Source organism: Rhinolophus ferrumequinum, chromosome 13 (assembly GCF_004115265.2).
Source record: "Rhinolophus ferrumequinum isolate MPI-CBG mRhiFer1 chromosome 13, mRhiFer1_v1.p, whole genome shotgun sequence".
Classification (NCBI taxonomy): domain Eukaryota; kingdom Metazoa; phylum Chordata; class Mammalia; order Chiroptera; family Rhinolophidae; genus Rhinolophus; species Rhinolophus ferrumequinum.
The window spans coordinates 23,865,041-23,883,982 of record NC_046296.1 but is presented as its reverse complement, the minus strand read 5'-3'; the positions used below and the strand labels follow the sequence as shown (position 1 = coordinate 23,883,982).

Genomic DNA, 18,942 nt, shown 5'->3' with positions numbered 1-18,942 from the left:
AACAGAAAGTAGAATGGTAGTTGCCAGGGGCTGGAGGACATGGGAAATGGACAGATGTTGGTTAAAGGGTGCAAACTTCCAGTTATAAGATGAATACATTCTGAGAATCTAATGTACAGCATGGTGATTATAATTAAATACTGTGTTGTATACTTGAACTTTGCTAGAGTGTAGATCATAAGCATTCTCACACACACACACACAAAGGTAATTTTGTGAAGTGATGGATGTGCTAACTAACTTGATTATGGTAAGTATTTCACAATGTACACATATATCAAATCATCATATTATACACTTTACATATGCACAATTTTATTTGTCAATTATACCTCAACAAAACTGGATTTAAAAAAAGACAGTTATGTGGCATGCCACAGGTCACACCATTAGTTGATAACAGGAGGAAGACAACTTCAGGCTCTTGATCCCCAGGGCCGGTGCTTTTTCTGTGCATCCAGAAGTCAGGAGAGAAAAGTCAGCATTGGAAACTGCCTTCTTATTCAGTTCATCAGACTCCCTAAGACCAAAAGTTGTCTTGGAATATAAAATAAATTTGTGGGAATAAAGATTTTAAAACAATAAGACAAAGAGCCTAGCAGAAAAGCTTTATAAAGACCACAAGTTGACAATTCCTAGAAGAAACATAAATTACCAATTAACTTGAAATTATTTTTAATCTAAGGGAATTATTATCTAAGTAAAAATTATGCTCTTTTCCCCCATAGGAGTGCTAAAGTTGTTTTAAAAAATTGGTCATACCTCCTGTTGTCGAGAATGTGAAAAAAATGGGTCCTCTCATAAATTCTTTGTGAGACCATAAATTGGTACAATGTTTTTTATTCCATTTAGCAGTATTTATTAACGGTTTGAATGTCCGTGCCCTATGACTCAGTACTCTTAGGAACTAAACATACCAATGCTTGAATGAGTGAGCAAAAATATATTACAAGATGTTCATTGTAAGAAAACTTTGGATACAACCTACATGCCCACAAATAGGAAGGTCATTAAATAAATCATCGTTCCATCAAGCTATGGAAAATGATGCAGTCATTTAAAGAATGCTGTAGATCAACATGTACTGAGGGGGAAAGCTAAATTATATTGCTAACTTTTTAAAAATGCATCATGTGATTCCACTTGTGTTTTATTTAATTTTAAGTAAACACTCAACTTTTAATAATGATTACCTCCAAAGAGGGAAATAATATGGGAGGATAAATAGCAGGGACTTGTACTTTTTACTGTAGTATATGCGTCAGGATTATTTCCATTGTCACAAGCATGTGTTTCTCCCATAATTTCTTTTCCTGCCAAATCACTTGCTGCTGTTGTTTCAAGTCTCCAATGCAGATAGGGAAGAGCTTTGTCACTCCCTGCTCCTGGTACTCATGTAAAACCTGGATGGACTATGATACCCCTGCCCAGGCTGGGGGCAGCTGGGAGACCATGGCTAAGTTTCTGTACCATCCCATCAAACACACCCGGACAGCCAAGTAGAAAGATGGCAGAGGATGTTTGGTGTACAATCCAAAGCTCATGGTGCATAACATGCGTTTCTTCCTCAGCTGGGCCTGGCCAGAGCAATGCATATGGAACGCACACACAGGCAAAGTCGGCCTCACTGCTATGTTCAGAAGACAAGTGCACTTTTCCCAGGAAGTTGTGGAGAACTCTGTGGAGCTCCCAATGCAATTTTCCGATGTCCCTTTCCACGCAGAGGGTAGGGTAGGTCACGTCAAGGAGAACACATATCAGATGTTTCTTAAGGAGCAGTGGAGGGTGTTGACTATTATTCAATAAATGTGCTAGAGCCCTTCATGTGTCAAAATTAGTACAATAATTTAAGGACCTTATTTCCTGAAAGCTTTGGCCCTTCCTCTCCTCTTCTTCCAGCAAACCACACCTCCTCTTCAATATCCATCTGTAATTCCACTCCCTCTAAAACTTGGTGGTCAGCTCCTCCTCAGCCCGTCTAACATAACCTTACTCAATATCACCTCACCTCCTCTAAACCCAGAGCTGCGTGCGTTCACTCACTTAAACTGACGAGGAACTGTCCGATAACATCTCCTCTCCTGCTTTTGTCAGTTGTTTAAATCTTTGTTTGTTATTTGACTTTATGTTTGTCTTATTTTCCATACTGGGTAGAGATCCAGTGTTAAACTGCTTCCTACAATTTTACCATAACAGACATCAAATAAATACCTGCAAATTTGAAAAACTACAAACAAGAAAGCCAAGAAGGCCAGGAATTCTATTTTTTTTCTTTGTTTGTTTGTTTTTTCAGTTTGGTGATTTATGTACACATACTTCTTGTTCCCCTTCCAGAGTTTATGTGTACTATTCATCAAAAGGAATTCAACATTTTAAATGAATAATGAAATTCATAAGTATTTAATAGTCATTTATAAGCCCAAGAAGAGTAACAAACTATATAGTAGCCAACAGTGCAAGTTAACTAGCAAAAACGAAAAATTGGCTTCAACTAGAGAATGATGTTCATATTTCATATCCAATAAAATATCATGAACAAATGAGGTGAAAACTTAGGAAGATAACTAGTCTTGTCAAATAGAAATAGGTGTAGTATGTGTGTGTGTTTTAAATTAAAAAGTGAAATTCAAGGCTCCTTTGCTTAATGAAGCCAGTTCTTTCATCTTTTAAAATGACAGTTAAAGTCAAAACTGGAATTTGGGGGGAAAAGGAGATTTAGGACCTCCCTTCAGACATTAATAAACACTACTCCACATTCTAAAACTATTAGACATAATTTGGCATAATTGCCAATCTTTCCTGAGCAAAGACATGCAACTCAGTTGTTTTAACTGCTAAACTCTTTTCACAAAGACTGATCACTTCAGTCTGGGGCTCAGGGTTCCTGCCTTCAGAGAGGCATAGTGAGGAAATATATTTTTGGTCCTGTGTATTAACACAGAACTTTTATTTTCTTAAACTCATCCTAAGAGTGGGACGGAGACACAGATTTGCTCAGACCAAAAGATATTTTCTATGGTGCTGTATTGAAGAAAATTCATGTAAGGAGAATGAAGACAATTGTTTTTATTCTCTCTTAGCTGAATTCCACTCTAAGTTTGTTGGATCTTAAAATTTGCATAGACCTCAAAAATATTTCACTCTGAGGATATATGCTTTCTTATGGTGACTTTCTGTCCTACTTGTCTCATCTGTCTAATTTAGATCGTAACCCTTCAAGGCAGACACCATGTTTTTTAGAGCATTTTTCTTAGAGCAATGTTATGCTACCGAGTTCAGTAAATCTTAAATAGCAATACATCTTCCATTGCCCTTCCCTGCTACCTCCTGTTGGTTATGCTGGCCTCCTGATTTCAATGTATGTGGTTCACTGTCCTTCCATTAAACTATTGGAGTGGGTAGGAATTTTCTAATCCAAGTATTATTCATTTGAGATATACTCCCTAGGATACAGCAAAGGGGGTGGGAGAAGGAAGGAGGGGGGAGACACCAAGGGTCATATTGACCAATATTGATTATAGTGAAACCAAAAGCAGCTGTTTTTTCTTGATTGTGCAAGACATAACCTGTTGAGGACCACCAAGTTTTGAAAACAATGTATCTAACTTTTCCTATCTCTACTATATTTTAAAAGTATTCATTTCCTTCCTTCTCACCCCATCTGTAAAAAAGAAAAAAGAAAAAATTAATCAGTAAGTTAAGACACTCCAATGCTGAATGAATTTTTTAACATGTTTGTTTAGAATATTTTTAAAAGTTGTTTTACTTTTGTACGTACTGAGAATCTCCAAAATTACTCAGAAAAATAAATGCAGGAAATCTTTCTGGCTTAGTAGAAGGCTCTCCCTGGTCATGCAAACTTGTTTTGCTTCAGGATAGCGTGAACACCTTCACAGTAGAAGATGCTAGTCATCTGGCAACTATAGTGCTTACAATGAATCATTGAATAAATTATTACCATCCATGGAGGCTGCCTCTTTGGATAATTAGCAATTTCAATCTAAGAAAGATACTGTAAAGTACTCTCCAGCTCTGACATCAGTTGAAAATTTGCCATGGTAAGTAGCTAAATTAGACTGCTGTAAATACTATCTAGAACTTTATTTTCAATTATATGCTCTTGGAAATTCTACCTAAAACTATATTTTATATAGTCCTTTGGAGCACATAGTAGCAAACTGAGATCTCACACAAAATTGGGATTTCACTATAATTTTAGAAATTTGCCAAATAAAAGACTTTAAGGTGGGATTTATTGTATATACATAGATAAACAGAATATAAAAATTGTACCTACCATTTTCACAGCTTTTTCCCCCAGTTTTGTGTATGCACTTGTAAGAGATGGGGAACATTCCCTGTGGTCACTTTTGATTATATCTCTGTCTATGAATTAAGTTGATGGGTGTATTCCACTTGGGAAATTGCTCTATAGTTGAAATACAGGTTTTATGACCTCTGTGCTGATCTCTATTTTGTAGCTTAAAAAGACCTATTAGAAATTTAATATCAGGCAGAAGATTCTCTGAGACTTGCATTCTTGCATTGTGACTAAGGCTTAAGCTTAAACAATTAAGAATACAATCAAATGTTTTGCAAGTTCCCATTTCAAAATGATTTCTTATTAATGCAAACAATGATATAATCATTTTAATATAAATTATTTCAATTGTTTTTTCATAATTGCAAAAAAGTAAAAAATGGTACATGGACATTATTCCCCAAATTTGAAATCAAAGAGGGAGGAAAAGTCTTTATCTCAGGCATAATCAAAAATAGACATAGATAAAATTTAATCCGACGACTTCTCTTACTTCTTTAGCCTTTCACAAAATACCCAGGAAAGTTAGCAACTACAATGACAAAAAAAAAAAAAAAAGAATCATTAAAGAATCATTTAATCAGATCATTGCAATGCACAATCTCTGAAGTGATTTTCATAAATGCATAGATATTCAGAAAAGAGGTTATAAAACATAAAGCAGAAATAATTTATAAATGTACATAATTAAAACAATACTACCTTAATAATGAGACATTCTCCAAAATTAAATCTCACAGTTATCACTATAGAAAAGTATGTATTCTATTTTTGACCACTGGACTTAAAAAAAAAAAAAGGTAGTTTTTTAACGGCTTTGTCTTGCACTCTTAGAAATGTATTTTAAAATTAAGTGACCAGGAGACATTACTACTGGCAAAGCATTAGCAGGGAGGAGACCTCAATAAAATTAGCAGTGAGACACTGAATCATTTGTTCTGTTAGTAAAAGTCAGAGGCAAAGTTCTAAAATGATACAATTGCAAAAATAAATCAAATAAGCATGTCATTTCTGCTTTTCTAGATTAATATATTAACCATGTAACATTGTTCAAAATTATGTCAGTTACGCATATAATAATCTTTTAAATTAATGAAGTGATGAAGCAGTTTGATGACACCCATGATTTACAGGGCTGCTTTTAGCTAATGGTAAAAGCCTTTCATTTAATAAATTGCCCCCTTGAGAAATTACCAAAAATGAATATTTTCTATGCTAAATGTTTCAAGGTTTACACTTTTTCAATATATTAACAAATGGCAAGGAAGACGCATTTTTCAAAATATATCTTCTTTTACATATATTTAATTGAAATTAATTAGTATATCACTTTAGAAGGAAAGATTATACAAGATTATTTATGAGAATTTTTGTGAAGCAATAAAGCTGAATTTAAACAATGAAATCAATCATAGTTTTACAAAATTTGTATGATAAATTGGGAATCATTTCAAGCTTTTTGATTAAAGAGGAAAAATTCTATAGAATCTATGTTCTGAAAATATAACTAGGGCTCTTTGCTCTTAGCTTAATCATTGCCTTAATTGTTTGTCTGCATTATTTATTAGGATTGAAACTATATTTATTACTAATAAGGCTTTGTCATTTTATAATAATTTGTGTTTTGTTCAGTTTTACCTAGAATTTCTTCATGAATTATTATACATATATATTATAGTATAAATCATATATATATATATATATATATATATGATTTTAGCTCCAAGATATTTCTCAATTCAATCATGAATAAATGATAGTCAGACCTTACAATCATTTCTATTGTCTTATGGTTTTATGTGGCCCCAGAGATGTGTTCGAATACAAGAGAAATAATGTCTTATGGAGAGATGGTCTATAAGTTCGTTAGGAGATCAAAATAGATTTTAGTCAAGCCAGGATATGCTTGCATGTGATAAGAGCAAGAAAGAAAAGGAGCTAAATATAACTAGCAAAGAAAGCCTGAAATTGATGTTCCCTGTGCTTATGGATTTGTTTTTATAATGTGCAGACTGATTTTTATTCCACTTCTGAATTAGTAATTTGCCTAGTACATTGGGCCAATTTCTCTTCAAAGCATTTGCAGCTCCAGTCCTAAAAACAAGAATAATTAATCTGTGCTTCTTGAGTCCAATGGATATAATTTTAGGCAGGCAGATGTCAAGGAAATCATTTTTAGAATTCTTATAATCAATGGCAGTATAATAGAGAATTGCCTGTTGGCATTTCAAATGATTTTAAAGAATTTTAAACTTTCATCAATGAATTTTTAATGTGTACTAATAATGGATGCTCCTGGGATTGTAGTCTGTGCACAGTAAAACAGAACTTTAAGCATATTATTATTTTCCTTTAAAAATGGCTTGAAGAAAGTAATAAGTGTTAGAAATTCAAGACTTTCAGTTCTTTGATAACATATAACCGCATCAAACTAGTCATGAATACAATTATTTGAGTGAGCTACATTTTCAAGAGTTAATAAAGAAAATTGAAAAGAAGCAATGGTCTTTCAAATATTCATATCTCATGTATGAACAGTTGCAGGAGGATTCCGTTTATGATTAGAGTTGCATTTAGACTCCTCACTGTCACTTTCTCTGATGAGCCTGCACAATCTACAGAAGTCTCCTGCATTTTGGAGAAAGAGCCCTAAGCTTTAGGATGGCAAATTGCAAAATATTACATACCTCAAAGTTTGAAATATTTGGTATTTCTAACACCAATACTGAACTCTTTGTTATCATGTGAGATTTTTGGTAGGAAGTACCTTCAATGAGAACAAAATTATACAGGTATAGAAATTGATTAAAATCCTTGCCTGGATGAACTAAAACCTATTGAAATCGCAACAACAAGAGGGGTGGGAGGGATATCAAGAGCTATCAACAGAGGGGCGGACTAACCCATGTAGGCAAGGATACTTTTGAAATAAAAGCTCAATTCCTGGTGAATCGAACCTCACATTTTAATCTATGGGAAATATGATGTTACATCTTTGGACCTAGTTTTGTCTGTTTGTAAAGAGGAATCATGATGTTTATTTTCAGTGAAAATTATTGCATCTTTTTACTCCTACCTCTGTGAAATGGTAGAAATACAATGAGATAACATATGAAAGCATTTTTAACTCTTTGAAAGACTTGTGTTATATACGAGGTCTGACAATTAAGTTCAAGAACTTGTTGCAACGATGTTGCTAACCTTCTTTGATATCTGAGGGATTTTTCATTATGAATTTGTACCAACTGGACAAAGTTAACCAAGTTTACTATTTGGAAGTGCTGAAAAGGCTGCGGGAAAAGTTAGGCGACCTGAACTTTTCGCCAACAATTCATGGCTCTTGTATCACAAGAATGCACCAACTCATACCGCACTGATGGAGTTTTTAGCCAGTAAACAAATAACTGTATTGCAACACCCTCCCTACTCACCTGATCTGGCCCCCAATGACTTCTTCCTTTACCTGAAGATAAAGGAAATATTGAAAGACATTTGGATGACATTCAGGACATCAAGGGTAATATGACAATAGCTCTGATGGCCATTCCAGAAAAAGAGTTCCAAAATTGCTTTGAAGGGTGGACTAGGCACTGGCATCAGTGAATAGCTTCCCAAGGGGAGTACTTCGAAGGTGACCATAGTGATATTCAACAGTGAGGTATGTAGCACATTTTCTAGGATGATCTGAGATTCAAGTAACTTTGGAATTTGCCAAGCTCTTTGAAAGGAGAGAATGGTGTAAAAGGTTACATATTAAAATATATGTTTATAATATATACAGACAGTGCTGCAAAAATGTATACACATTTTAAGAAAGGAAAAAAAACTATTAAAATTGTAATACTCAATATATACCGATAACAAAAGATGAATACAAGTCGCTTTTGACTTCTGCAATTACAAGAGGTGCTCAAAGTGGTTACCATCAGCGTAATTTTAATACAGTTTCTTCCTTTCTTAAAATGTGTATACATTCTTGGCATGCTCTCTATATAGTATATTTATATATAGATTAGAAAATTTTATGTGATTTTTACGGTACATTTCCTGTTTTAAGTATGTTCAATTGAACTAATAAATGTATCGTCTCTGTACATACACCAACAAAATGCCAGGAGGAGGATAAGGAACTTCCCCAGCAGTGGAAAAAAGGTTTTATTTTTCCCCCTTCATGGTCTAAATGGAAGCTTTACATCTTAAATTTACTCCTCATAGAAACAGACACACAGTGACCGAGAAGCTTAAAGATATAACTGCGCTCTCTCCATTTTCAAAGATGCACTTTGGAAGTCAGACAAATCTTTTACTTTTTACAACACAGAGAGCAGCAAATCTGCCGCTGTTTTTCAAAACAGAGTGCAGTCTGCCTCACAGACTCAGATCCAATAAAATGCTCTATTTATTGGCTAAGCATTAACGGTGTCTCTTATTTTACTCCTGTGACCCTCCTTGGCAGTTAGTCACACATTCCAATTGAGCAGACACCACAAAAATATCCCTTATGTATAAGGAAAGAGAAGAACCTAATTGGCCATCGACCTCTCCCTTACAGCTTCCCTGGTGTCACAACCCAGTGGCCGCTAATTTGTCACCCCTAGGGCCAGAAAATTTGGGCTGAGAAGAGGAAAGCAGGCAAGGTTAAGCATGGGGTTCAGGGCCGGTTCCTTGCCCCACCCAGAATCCCCACTTTTGTAGTCAAAGCCTCAAAGAGAATCATCACCATCTCCTGACCCAGTGCTTCTCAAAATGTCCTGCACATAACACGGGGTGTTATCCAGAGCAACGCCTATTACTTGGTTTGTATTTTATTTACTTTTCCTAGTACCTTCTGTTCATAGGAGTGGTATTGCAATCCCATTTATGACCATGACATAAATTCCCTTTTAAAATACTTGTATTTCTATTTTAAAGAAGATTTAAAGAAAATTATGCAAATAATAGCATGGGGAAGCAAAGATATGGCAATAATCATGAAAGTGATTTGTGAATAGCTGAAGATTAAAAAATACTGAGCCCAAGAATGCTAAAGCAATCGTGGGGAAAGAATAACCACTCTCCCCTTTAGCTAGATTTTTATAGTAATTATTAGGATTTAGTGGTAAAGTGCCTTGCCGTATGTTTTCATTTGATCTCTTTATGGCACTAACAAAGTAGATAAGTTATATTATTGTCACCATTTCACAGATGGGGAAACAGAGGCTAGGATGGCAGAAGTGATTTACTAAAATTCATACAGCTAAATGCTGAGAGAGAACTATTAAGCTTTCAAAGAAAAGCTTTCTGCTCCATATAGAATACACTTTTCAGTTTAACACACGATTCATTTAAAAAGCTCACATGAGGACTGTGGAGTTAAGTGCTGTCTTTGTATTAGGTTTGTGTGTTCACTCATTAAGCAATTTTCAGTACTTTTTCCAAATGTACAACAGACATTCATAATAGGAAAATTTTTATGGAGCTATATAAGATATGAATCCAACTGAACCAACTGGTTCACCGTGGTGTTAGTTGGTTATCTGTTGACAGTCAAACACTTTATTGATGTGAAATGCTGTATTAACCCCCCTAAATTACCAATTACTTGTATTGTTGTTCAGCTTTTATATTCAAGTAAGTTACATGTAAAGAAAAATATGAATCCCATGCAGTTATGCTTCTGATCAGTCCTTGGAGAGATATTTAATCTTGTCCGTCATGCTTGTGGGCTATCGGCATTTGTCAGTGACGACTAATGGATCAGGTGAGTCGATAGACATTTAGACACAGGCAAAGACATATATTCAGGAGATGCTGCCACTTTGTTGCTTTAGAGGAAAGCATCTGATTTGCCACTACATTTGCTTAAAAAAAAAAAAAGTCGTAATTTCTGAAAGCACAATTTGTAGCTTCAGTTGCAAATTTCGTCATCCGAGTCAATACACTGAGACCCCCAAATTGTACGACATCTTCAGATTAAAATGATTCCTCAGAAACGTAAATATTTCCACATGAAAAGGTATATGCTCACCTCCAAATCAAAGTTACATAAACATAGAATGCTGATAAAGTTTCCAGTATCACCAGCCAGTCCAATGCATTCAAGATCTCAGCATGGAAAGCTATACTTTCCGATAGACTGAAAGCAAACGAATAAAGATGTATTATATCCCTGCAATTTTTCAATAAAATAACCAATCTGAAGTTTCTCTAATAAGAAATTTAATTTCGTTTTTTATAAGAATACTGTGTTACAGCATGGATTACATTTTTTCAAAGGCACAAAAACCTTGTTTGTTTTAATAGTCTTCTTTTGCATTCTCTAAGAGGATACTTCTTTTAGAGATATGGACAATATCAGTTTGGTGGTACAAGGTAGCCATGTGATCTGAAATAAAGTTCTGAAGTGTAAAGAAACGTAACTTAAACTCAAAGTGAAAAGCTAGACCACTTACGCAAGCATAATTATTCGAACCGCCCAACCTTTCATGTTGAAATTAGTGAGCATTTTCATTTTCCATATGCAATCACTTACTGTCCTTTACCCGCTATTAGTGTTTCAAGAAGCAAGGACATTTAAAAGGGGGGTGGGGGGAAGCCCTTTGCTAATTTGAAGCTGAGAATCCAATCCACTGAAATTGACAAAAGTGTCCTCTTGATAACTGCCATTTTCCAATAATCCAACTTTGCAGGAGGGAGACTTACTGGAGGAGCCAGTGAATGTGACTCTGTTCTGAGTCTCTGTATCAGTGGAAAGTAAGGTGATCTTTCATTACAAAGAGTTATTCTTCAGACCTTTTGAACAAGGGCCCTCTCGTAGATAAAAATACCCAGGAAGCTTGTTTGTGAATGACCCTATCTGAACACATTTCCATTCATTTCAATGGATTTGAGCACCTTATAAGTCCTTTAAAAACCCCAAGTGATGAATTGTTACATGACATGCAAACAGCTCAAAACCTGCTAGCTGTGAGAAGCTCACAAGGAACTTGTTTGTTCCTAGTGTCCTAGTTCTGATTAGACAAGGAGAGAGCAAAAGGATTAAACACTGACTATAAAAGATTATAAACTGCAGAATAAGTGTGCTTATTTAAGATTCATTTTACTAAAGGGTGTTGGGACACTGACCCAGTTGTCGGTCCACGGTTTTTACCCCCTGAGTTGGTACAATGGATGATAGCGGACTCCATATAACTGTGGTAGGAGGCATTGTTTTCCCCTTCTCAAAGCAACTGGCAAACTCCTCAAAATGATTACCTCTCACAGAGTTAACAGTTAGACAGTTGTTAGCTCTTAAGCTGTCAAGCCCATCCATATCTACTGAGGATAAGTAACTCTGCTAAAGTAAAACATGACCGTGGTCTGGACATCAGTCAGTCAGAGCGAAGCAAAGAGGTGACACCGCCGCATGGAGGAGCCCAGAAGGCAGAAGCGGAAGAGAAGGAAGGAATCAAACCATTTTCTGCCATAGTTTACCTCCATCCCTTGATATCCAGAGTGACACTGGTTACAGCAGGCTTGTGTCAGAGCCAGGCAGACCTGAATATATTTTAATTCGGGTGAAATGAGTTTCCTGAAGTTACACGCATGCCTCAGCTTTTTCCACCACTTCTCCCCCTCTCTCCTGACACTGTCAAGATCACCAGCCCCCTCTTCTTATTCTGCTGCAGATCTCAGTGCTTGGAAGAGGGTGGTAGGTTGAAAACTTGAACAGCCTACTTAATCTTATGGTGGTGTGGGGAGAGGGAAAGGAGGGACAACGGTTTTTGTTGTTGTTGTTTTTTTTTTTTGCAATGCCAGTTCCTCAGTTATTATAATCAAATAATGGCAGTTTAATTCAAAACATTTATTGAGCAGCTCCTACACGCAGGCTGTGGAACTAAGAAGCAGACAGCAAAATCCGTGAAGAAGTGGGGAAAGGAGAAGAAAGCTATTGTGTCTTTCAATCCTGCCAGGATATCCTTATGTGGAAGGAGGAAGGGGGCGATCAAACCCAGAGTCAATTGGTTTGCATGAAGTTAATCTCCAAGGAAGGGAGAGACACCACCCTTCATTCCGCATTCACCAAACTAAAACTTTTCTAGCAGGAATGAATCGCAAATCATAGTCACAGAAGTTTAAACTTCTGAATCAAATGCCCTGAGGTTGGGAACTAAACATGTGAACTTTAAAATTTTTCTGAGGTGATTTTGACCTGTATCTCTGAATAAGAACAGCTATAAGCCAACCAGCAGTTCTCAAACCTGGCTGATTAATCGTAAGAATCACTAGGGGGCTTTAAAAAATATGGAATCCTAGCCTCTACCCCGTACTGCATTGCTCAGAATCTTTGAAGACAGGACCCCAGGATGTGTGTTGGTGAAAGCCCCACATGTGATTCTGATTATTGGCCAGATTTTGGAAGGATTGCTTTAGATCACATCCCAAACAAGTCTCAATACTGACCCTAGAGCCCAACCGAATAGATCCACATCAGGTCGGGACTCTGTGTTTTAACAAGTATCCAAGGCCATTCTTGTGTGAGTATTGTGAATTGTGAACACTATGGATCTCAGGTTTTGAACTTGAAACTTTATTTGATATCTTTGTCCTTCTTGCCCAATCATTTATGTACATATTCTAAAAATAACAATTTACCAAGCATCACCTATGTGCCAGGCACTATTTTAGAATTTACGGAGTTTATAATCTCGTGCTAGAGATAAAAAACACAAATAATTATAGTGCACTGTAGCAAGTATAGAAATAAAGATATGTTTTTTAAAAAGTGATATATGAACACAAGGGAAGAAGTGACTAACTCAGCCTGGAGGGGCTGGTAAAGATTTTCCAGAAGACAGGCTAACTTTAAAAGTAAGACAGGAATTCTAGTTAGAGGAAATAGTATGCAAAATAGTTGCAGTGTTTCTCAAAGTCCACCATTCTCTTCAGACCACCATTATCAGAATACTCAGAGACATATCACTAAGCGAACTCCAAAACCACACAGTCAGAATTTCTTGGAGGGGGCACAGGAATAAGCATTTCTACTGGGCTTCCTGGGGGATTCTGAAAACCACTAGCTTGTGAAAACTATTGGCATAGACACTTGAAAAAGCCGGTTTACTTGGGAAAATATAAATGCATGATGTTAAAGTGGGAGCTATTTGTCTTAAGGCTTTAAAAACCAAGTGAGACTTCTGCTTCTGGCCAAGGTGGAGTAACAAGGATCAGATTTATTATTCTACCTGAAGCAACTGGAAACCAGACAATTTTCAACATCACTTTCCACAAAAGAAAGAGAGACAGAGAGAAAGAGAGAGAGAAAAAAGGAAGGAAGAAAGAGGGAGAGAGAACAACAAGAAACAACAGTTTTCAAGGCACTGGATAACATGATATAAAGGACAGTGATCCCCAAAGGAGAAGCGAAAAAGGAGGTAAGCCCTATTCTTGTGTCAAGAGAGTTTCCAAGCTGTGGTGCAGGGAGGAGGAACCCAGATAGAGCACAGCAGACTCTTTGAGTTGAGGAAGTGGAGCTGAGGATGCAGGAATACCAAGTAGGGGATAGAATGAGACAGGTGCCACACTTCAGAGTAATAAGATACTATTTTGAACACCTTTATGCCAATAAATTCAACAACTTGATTAAAGGGACAGATTCTTGAAAGACACAATTACCAAAGCTTACTAAAAAAGAAACAGATAACCTAAATATCCCTATCTGTTAAAGAAATTGAAATTGCAGTTAAAAACCTTCCCACCAAAAAACCAAAAAACAAAAAATATTTATATAAACATTAACAAGTAACAACAGGCCCAAATAGTTTCACTTGTGAATTCTATCAAACTCTATGAGAAATAATACCAACTCTATCTAAATTCCAGAGAATTGAAAAGGAGGGAATACTTCCCAGTTCATTCTGTAAGGCCTACATTACCGTGATGCCTACCACACAATACCAAAAGCGTGATTCATGAAAAACAAAATTGTTAATTGGATTTCATTAAAATTAGAAATTTCTGTTCTGCAAAAGACCTTGTTAAGAGAATGAAAAGACAAGCCACAGACTGTGAAAAATACATAGCTGATAAAGGTCTTGTATCCAGAATATACAAAGAATTCTTAAAACTCAACCGTAAGAAAAAAACACCCCATTAAACAGCAGGCAATCATCTCACCTTACAACAGAAATATACAGGTGACAAATAAGCATGAAAAGATGTTGGACATCACTCGCCACTAGGGAATTGCAAATTAAAGCAACAATGCGATACTACTACACAATCATTAGAATGACTAAAATCCAAAAATCTGACAATACCAAGTGCTGACAAAGATGTCGAGCAGCAGGAGCTCCTTCTCATCACTGGTGGGAATGCAAAATGGTACGGCCCCTTTGAAAGATGGTTTGGCGTATAATGTGGTCTCCTGGATAGGATCCTGGAAATAAAAAAAGAATTAGACAAACAACATTAATGTAATATGAATAACTTATGGACTTTAGTTAATAATAATATGTGCATATTGGTTCATTAATTGTAACAGATATAGTATCTGTAAGATGTTAAACATAGGAGAAACTCGGTGTGAGGTATGTGGGAAATCTCTCTACTATCTTCTCAATTTTCCTGTTATTTCAAACAGTTCTAAAACATAATGTCCATTCTTTAAAGACATTAATACTCAGGGATAAATTGAATGAAAGATGAAGAGCTCTCATTGAAAACTACAAAATACTGTGGAAATTAAAGAAAGCCTAACTAAATTGAGATGCACCATATTCATAGCTCAGAAAACCCATTAATGTTAAGATGTCAGCTGTCTCCAAATTGATCTACAGAGTCAACACAGTTCTTATCACAATCTCAGTACGTATTTTTTTTGTAGAAACTAACAAACTGGTTCAAAAATTCAAATGGAAGTGCAAAATACCTAGAATAGCCAAAACAAATTTGAAAAAGAACAAAGTTGGAGGACTAACACTACTTGATTTCAAGACTTCTTATAAAGGTACAGAAATCAAAACAATAGACAAATGATTCAAGGAAACAGAATAGAGAGTTCAGAAACAGATCAACACATATATGGACAACTGATTTTTGACAAGGTACAAAGGCAATTCAGTGGAGAAAGAATAATCTTTTCAATAAATGATGCTGAAACAATTGAATATACATATGTAAAAAATGAACTTTAATTCATGTGTCATACCATATACAAAAATTAAATCAAAATGGATCATAAATCTAAATGCAAATCTAACCCTGTAAAACTTGGAGGAGAAATATCTTTCTGACATTGGATGAGGCAGTGGTTTCTTAGCTGTGACACTAAAAGCAGAAGCAACGAAAGGAAAAATAGATAATTGGATTTCACCAAATTTTTAAAAATTTGAGCAAGAAAGTGAAACAAAGTGGAACAAAATATTTGTAAATCATATACCTGATAAGGAATTTATGTCCAGAATATATAAAGAAATCTTGAAACTCAACAATAAAAAATAAATAAGCCAATTTAAAAATGGACAAAGGATTTGAATAGACATTTCTCAAATAAAGATACACAAATAACCAATAAGCACATGCAAAAATACTCAATATCTTTAATTATTAAGGAAATACAAATTAAAACCACATGAGATAAACTGTAACGTAGTAGAATAATTAAAATTAAAAAGATTGACAATACCAAGTGTTGGCTAGAATCTGGAGAAAGCCTGAGCTCTCGTAGTCTTCTGGTGGAAATGTAAAATGGAACAACCTTTTAGGAAAACAGTTTGGCTGTTTCATAAAAAGTTAAATATACACATACCAAATGATTCAGCCATTCCACTCCTTGATATTTACCCAAGAGAAATGAAGGCATATGTCTATAAAAAGACTTTTACACAAATGTTTATAGCAGTTTTATTTATAATAACTCCAAACTGGAAACAACCCAAGCAGCCATCAATAGGTGAATGGATAAACAAAACACTGTGTAGAAATACTACTACTCATCAATAAAAAGGAAAACATTAGTGACAGACACACACGACAGCATGGATGGGTCTCAAAAAATTATACCATACGAAGTAAGCCAGACAAAAGAGGAACACATGTGTGATTCTATTTATATAAAATTTTAGAAATTGCAAACTAATATATAGCAACAGAAGGTAGATCAGTAGTGTACTGGGGTCAGGAAGGGATCACAAAGAGGTATGAGAAAACTTCTGGTGATGGACATACCCACTATCTTCACTGCGGCAATAGTTTCATGGATTTATACAGATGTCAAAAATTCAAATTGTGCTGTAAATACATGCTCTTTATTGTAAGTGAATTATATCTCATAAAGCTGTGTTTGTTTAAGGCGTACGTTTCAAAGACAGGTGTATAGAGACGAATCAGACATTAGAGGATGCCGTCTTTCTCTCACCTTTCTTTTTCCCCACACAGCAGACCGAACATTATCAGGTAACTTCAGGAAAAGCTCTTCTATCATATGCTTCCGTTTTCAAGGCCTTTTGGTCCCACTGAGTACTCAAGTGAAGTACTCAACCAAGATCAGTGAAATAGCTCATAGGATAATAATGAACTTAGCTCCTTTTCTGTAGATCATCATATAGTTGCTAATGTACATCCATGATCTAATTTTTGCCCTTATTTGTGTGATGTACATAAGGTGGGTGTTATTTCATCTGACCATTTGAGAAGTGAAGGCAAATAGAGAGAAAATAAGGAAGTACAAGAGCTCAGAGCTATGCAGCAACTTAGCTGGAACTGGAAGTAATGTTTCCTGGCTAAATTCAATGCATTTTGCAGGACAGGGGCTGCGGTGTAAGACAACCCATCTCACAAAGGCAATTGTGAATGATAATAAATGAAGTAGAATTCAGAAAAGGAAGGCTGAGCAAAGGGGGTCACCTTAACACTCGCACTGCTTCTGCTACAGGGAGCCCACTTACACCCCTTAGATGTCATTGCACACACTCAATTACAATAGATTACATGAATCAATTATTTGTGTTTGTTGTGGGCTCCTGGAATTGAAGCAAACTGAATGATAATTAATTATAGTTAACATCGATCAGGTTATGTATTGAGTTAGCATTTACTGCATGATTGCATACTTACTAACCAGCCTATGGGGTGGCTATACTCATAGCTATGATCCTCTCCACTTGGCAGGTGAGGAAACTGAGGCATAGAGTTTAGTAGCATCAGCAAAGTCAAAGAGTTGATGTGTGAAAGAACTGCAATTAAAACTCAGCGTGGATGACTTTAAGGTTTCATCCTATTCTTTAATTCTAACTAATCAAGAGAGAAATTTGAGAGCTTTTCTACTTACTATTCTTTTGCAAACAATAGCTTTCTTTATTTAAATTTACCAACTATGGAAACTATGAGGTTCACGGAGTGCAAAAACAATGTTTAAAATTAAGGCAAACTTTAAAAAAATAGACATATGGGGATATATATGTGTGTCTTTCTCACTCATGATAACTGGTCACTGAAAATGCAGACAGAAGATGACACAAAAAACCTCAGGACAGCCTGGAAAATGACACCAGTGGCTCCTGGCACCTGGGAAGTGTTTTGTCAATATGGTTCAGCCACAAGAAAATCCACTTTGAAACATCCCTCACCCACTCAGAGGAACCCATCTGGTCTCGTCTTCCTAAAACAGCTTTTTAGGAATTTTTGGTTGTACAAGGAAAAAATCCTCCAGAAAGTTATTTTTCACTCAGCCTTCAAACTTGCGTATTCCCACCAATTTCAGTGAAACTCGAGGTCTTGAAAATGTCCAAGTAAAACAGAAATTGACTTTAGAGAAAAGAAAGACATATCTCCATGTAACTGCTTTTTCTGATTAAAAAAAAAAAATAGTGCACATTCTTTTTAGAAACCTTGATAGTATAAAAAGTAGCAATAAGAAAGTAAACATTATTCACCATCTTATAACCAGAATTAATATGTTTATGTATTTCTATTGAATATTCCCCCTAGGTGCACTCAAGCATACACATAATTATGATAAATCTGTTTTTTTAGTTTTATTTTTTTATAATCATTTTATTTTTAAAATATTTTTATTAAAAATATAGCTAACATGTAATATTATATGAGTTTCAGGGGTACACCATAGTTATTCAACATTTATATACCTGAAGAAGTGATCACCATGATATGTCCAGGTGCCATCTGACACTGTACCACGCTGCCACAATATTATTAACTATATTCCCAATGCCATTGTATCGCCATGACTCATTTGTTTTTTACCGGGTGACTTGGACCACTTGTTGCCCTTCACCTCTCCCCACCCTTTTAATTTTTCAATGACAGTTGACATTCAATATTATTTTATATTTCAGGTGTATGGCATAGTGGTTAGACATTTATATAGTTAAAGAAGTGATCCCCCTGACCAGTCTAGTACTCTCCTAGCACTATACATAGTTATTACCATATTATTGACTCTATTCCCTATGCTTTACTTTACATCCCCATGACTGTTTTGTAACTACCAATTTGTAATCCCTAATTTTTAATCCTTATAGCTTTTCACCCTGCCCCCAATCCCACCCCATCTGGCAACCATCAAAATGTTTTCTGTATCTATGAGTTTGTTTGTTTGTTTGTTAATTTTGTTCTTAGATTCCACATATATGCTAAATCAC

At 35.6% G+C, this 18,942-nt stretch overlaps 1 protein-coding gene across 1 annotated transcript in view; it reads right to left on the bottom strand.

Annotated features, from left to right (window-relative positions):
• Positions 1-350: 350 nt before the first annotated feature.
• The window catches only part of LOC117033351 (uncharacterized), a 37,468-nt gene continuing 18,876 nt past the window's right edge, over positions 351-18,942 (bottom strand). The window contains exons 4-7 of the mRNA XM_033125433.1: positions 14,599-14,717; positions 10,329-10,436; positions 7,753-7,784; positions 351-3,661 (exon numbers count right to left, since the gene is read on the bottom strand). Of these exons, the coding sequence (XP_032981324.1) occupies positions 7,781-7,784; positions 10,329-10,436; positions 14,599-14,717 (231 nt within the window). The 3' untranslated portion in view covers positions 351-3,661; positions 7,753-7,780. The remainder of the gene's footprint in view (positions 3,662-7,752; positions 7,785-10,328; positions 10,437-14,598; positions 14,718-18,942) is intronic.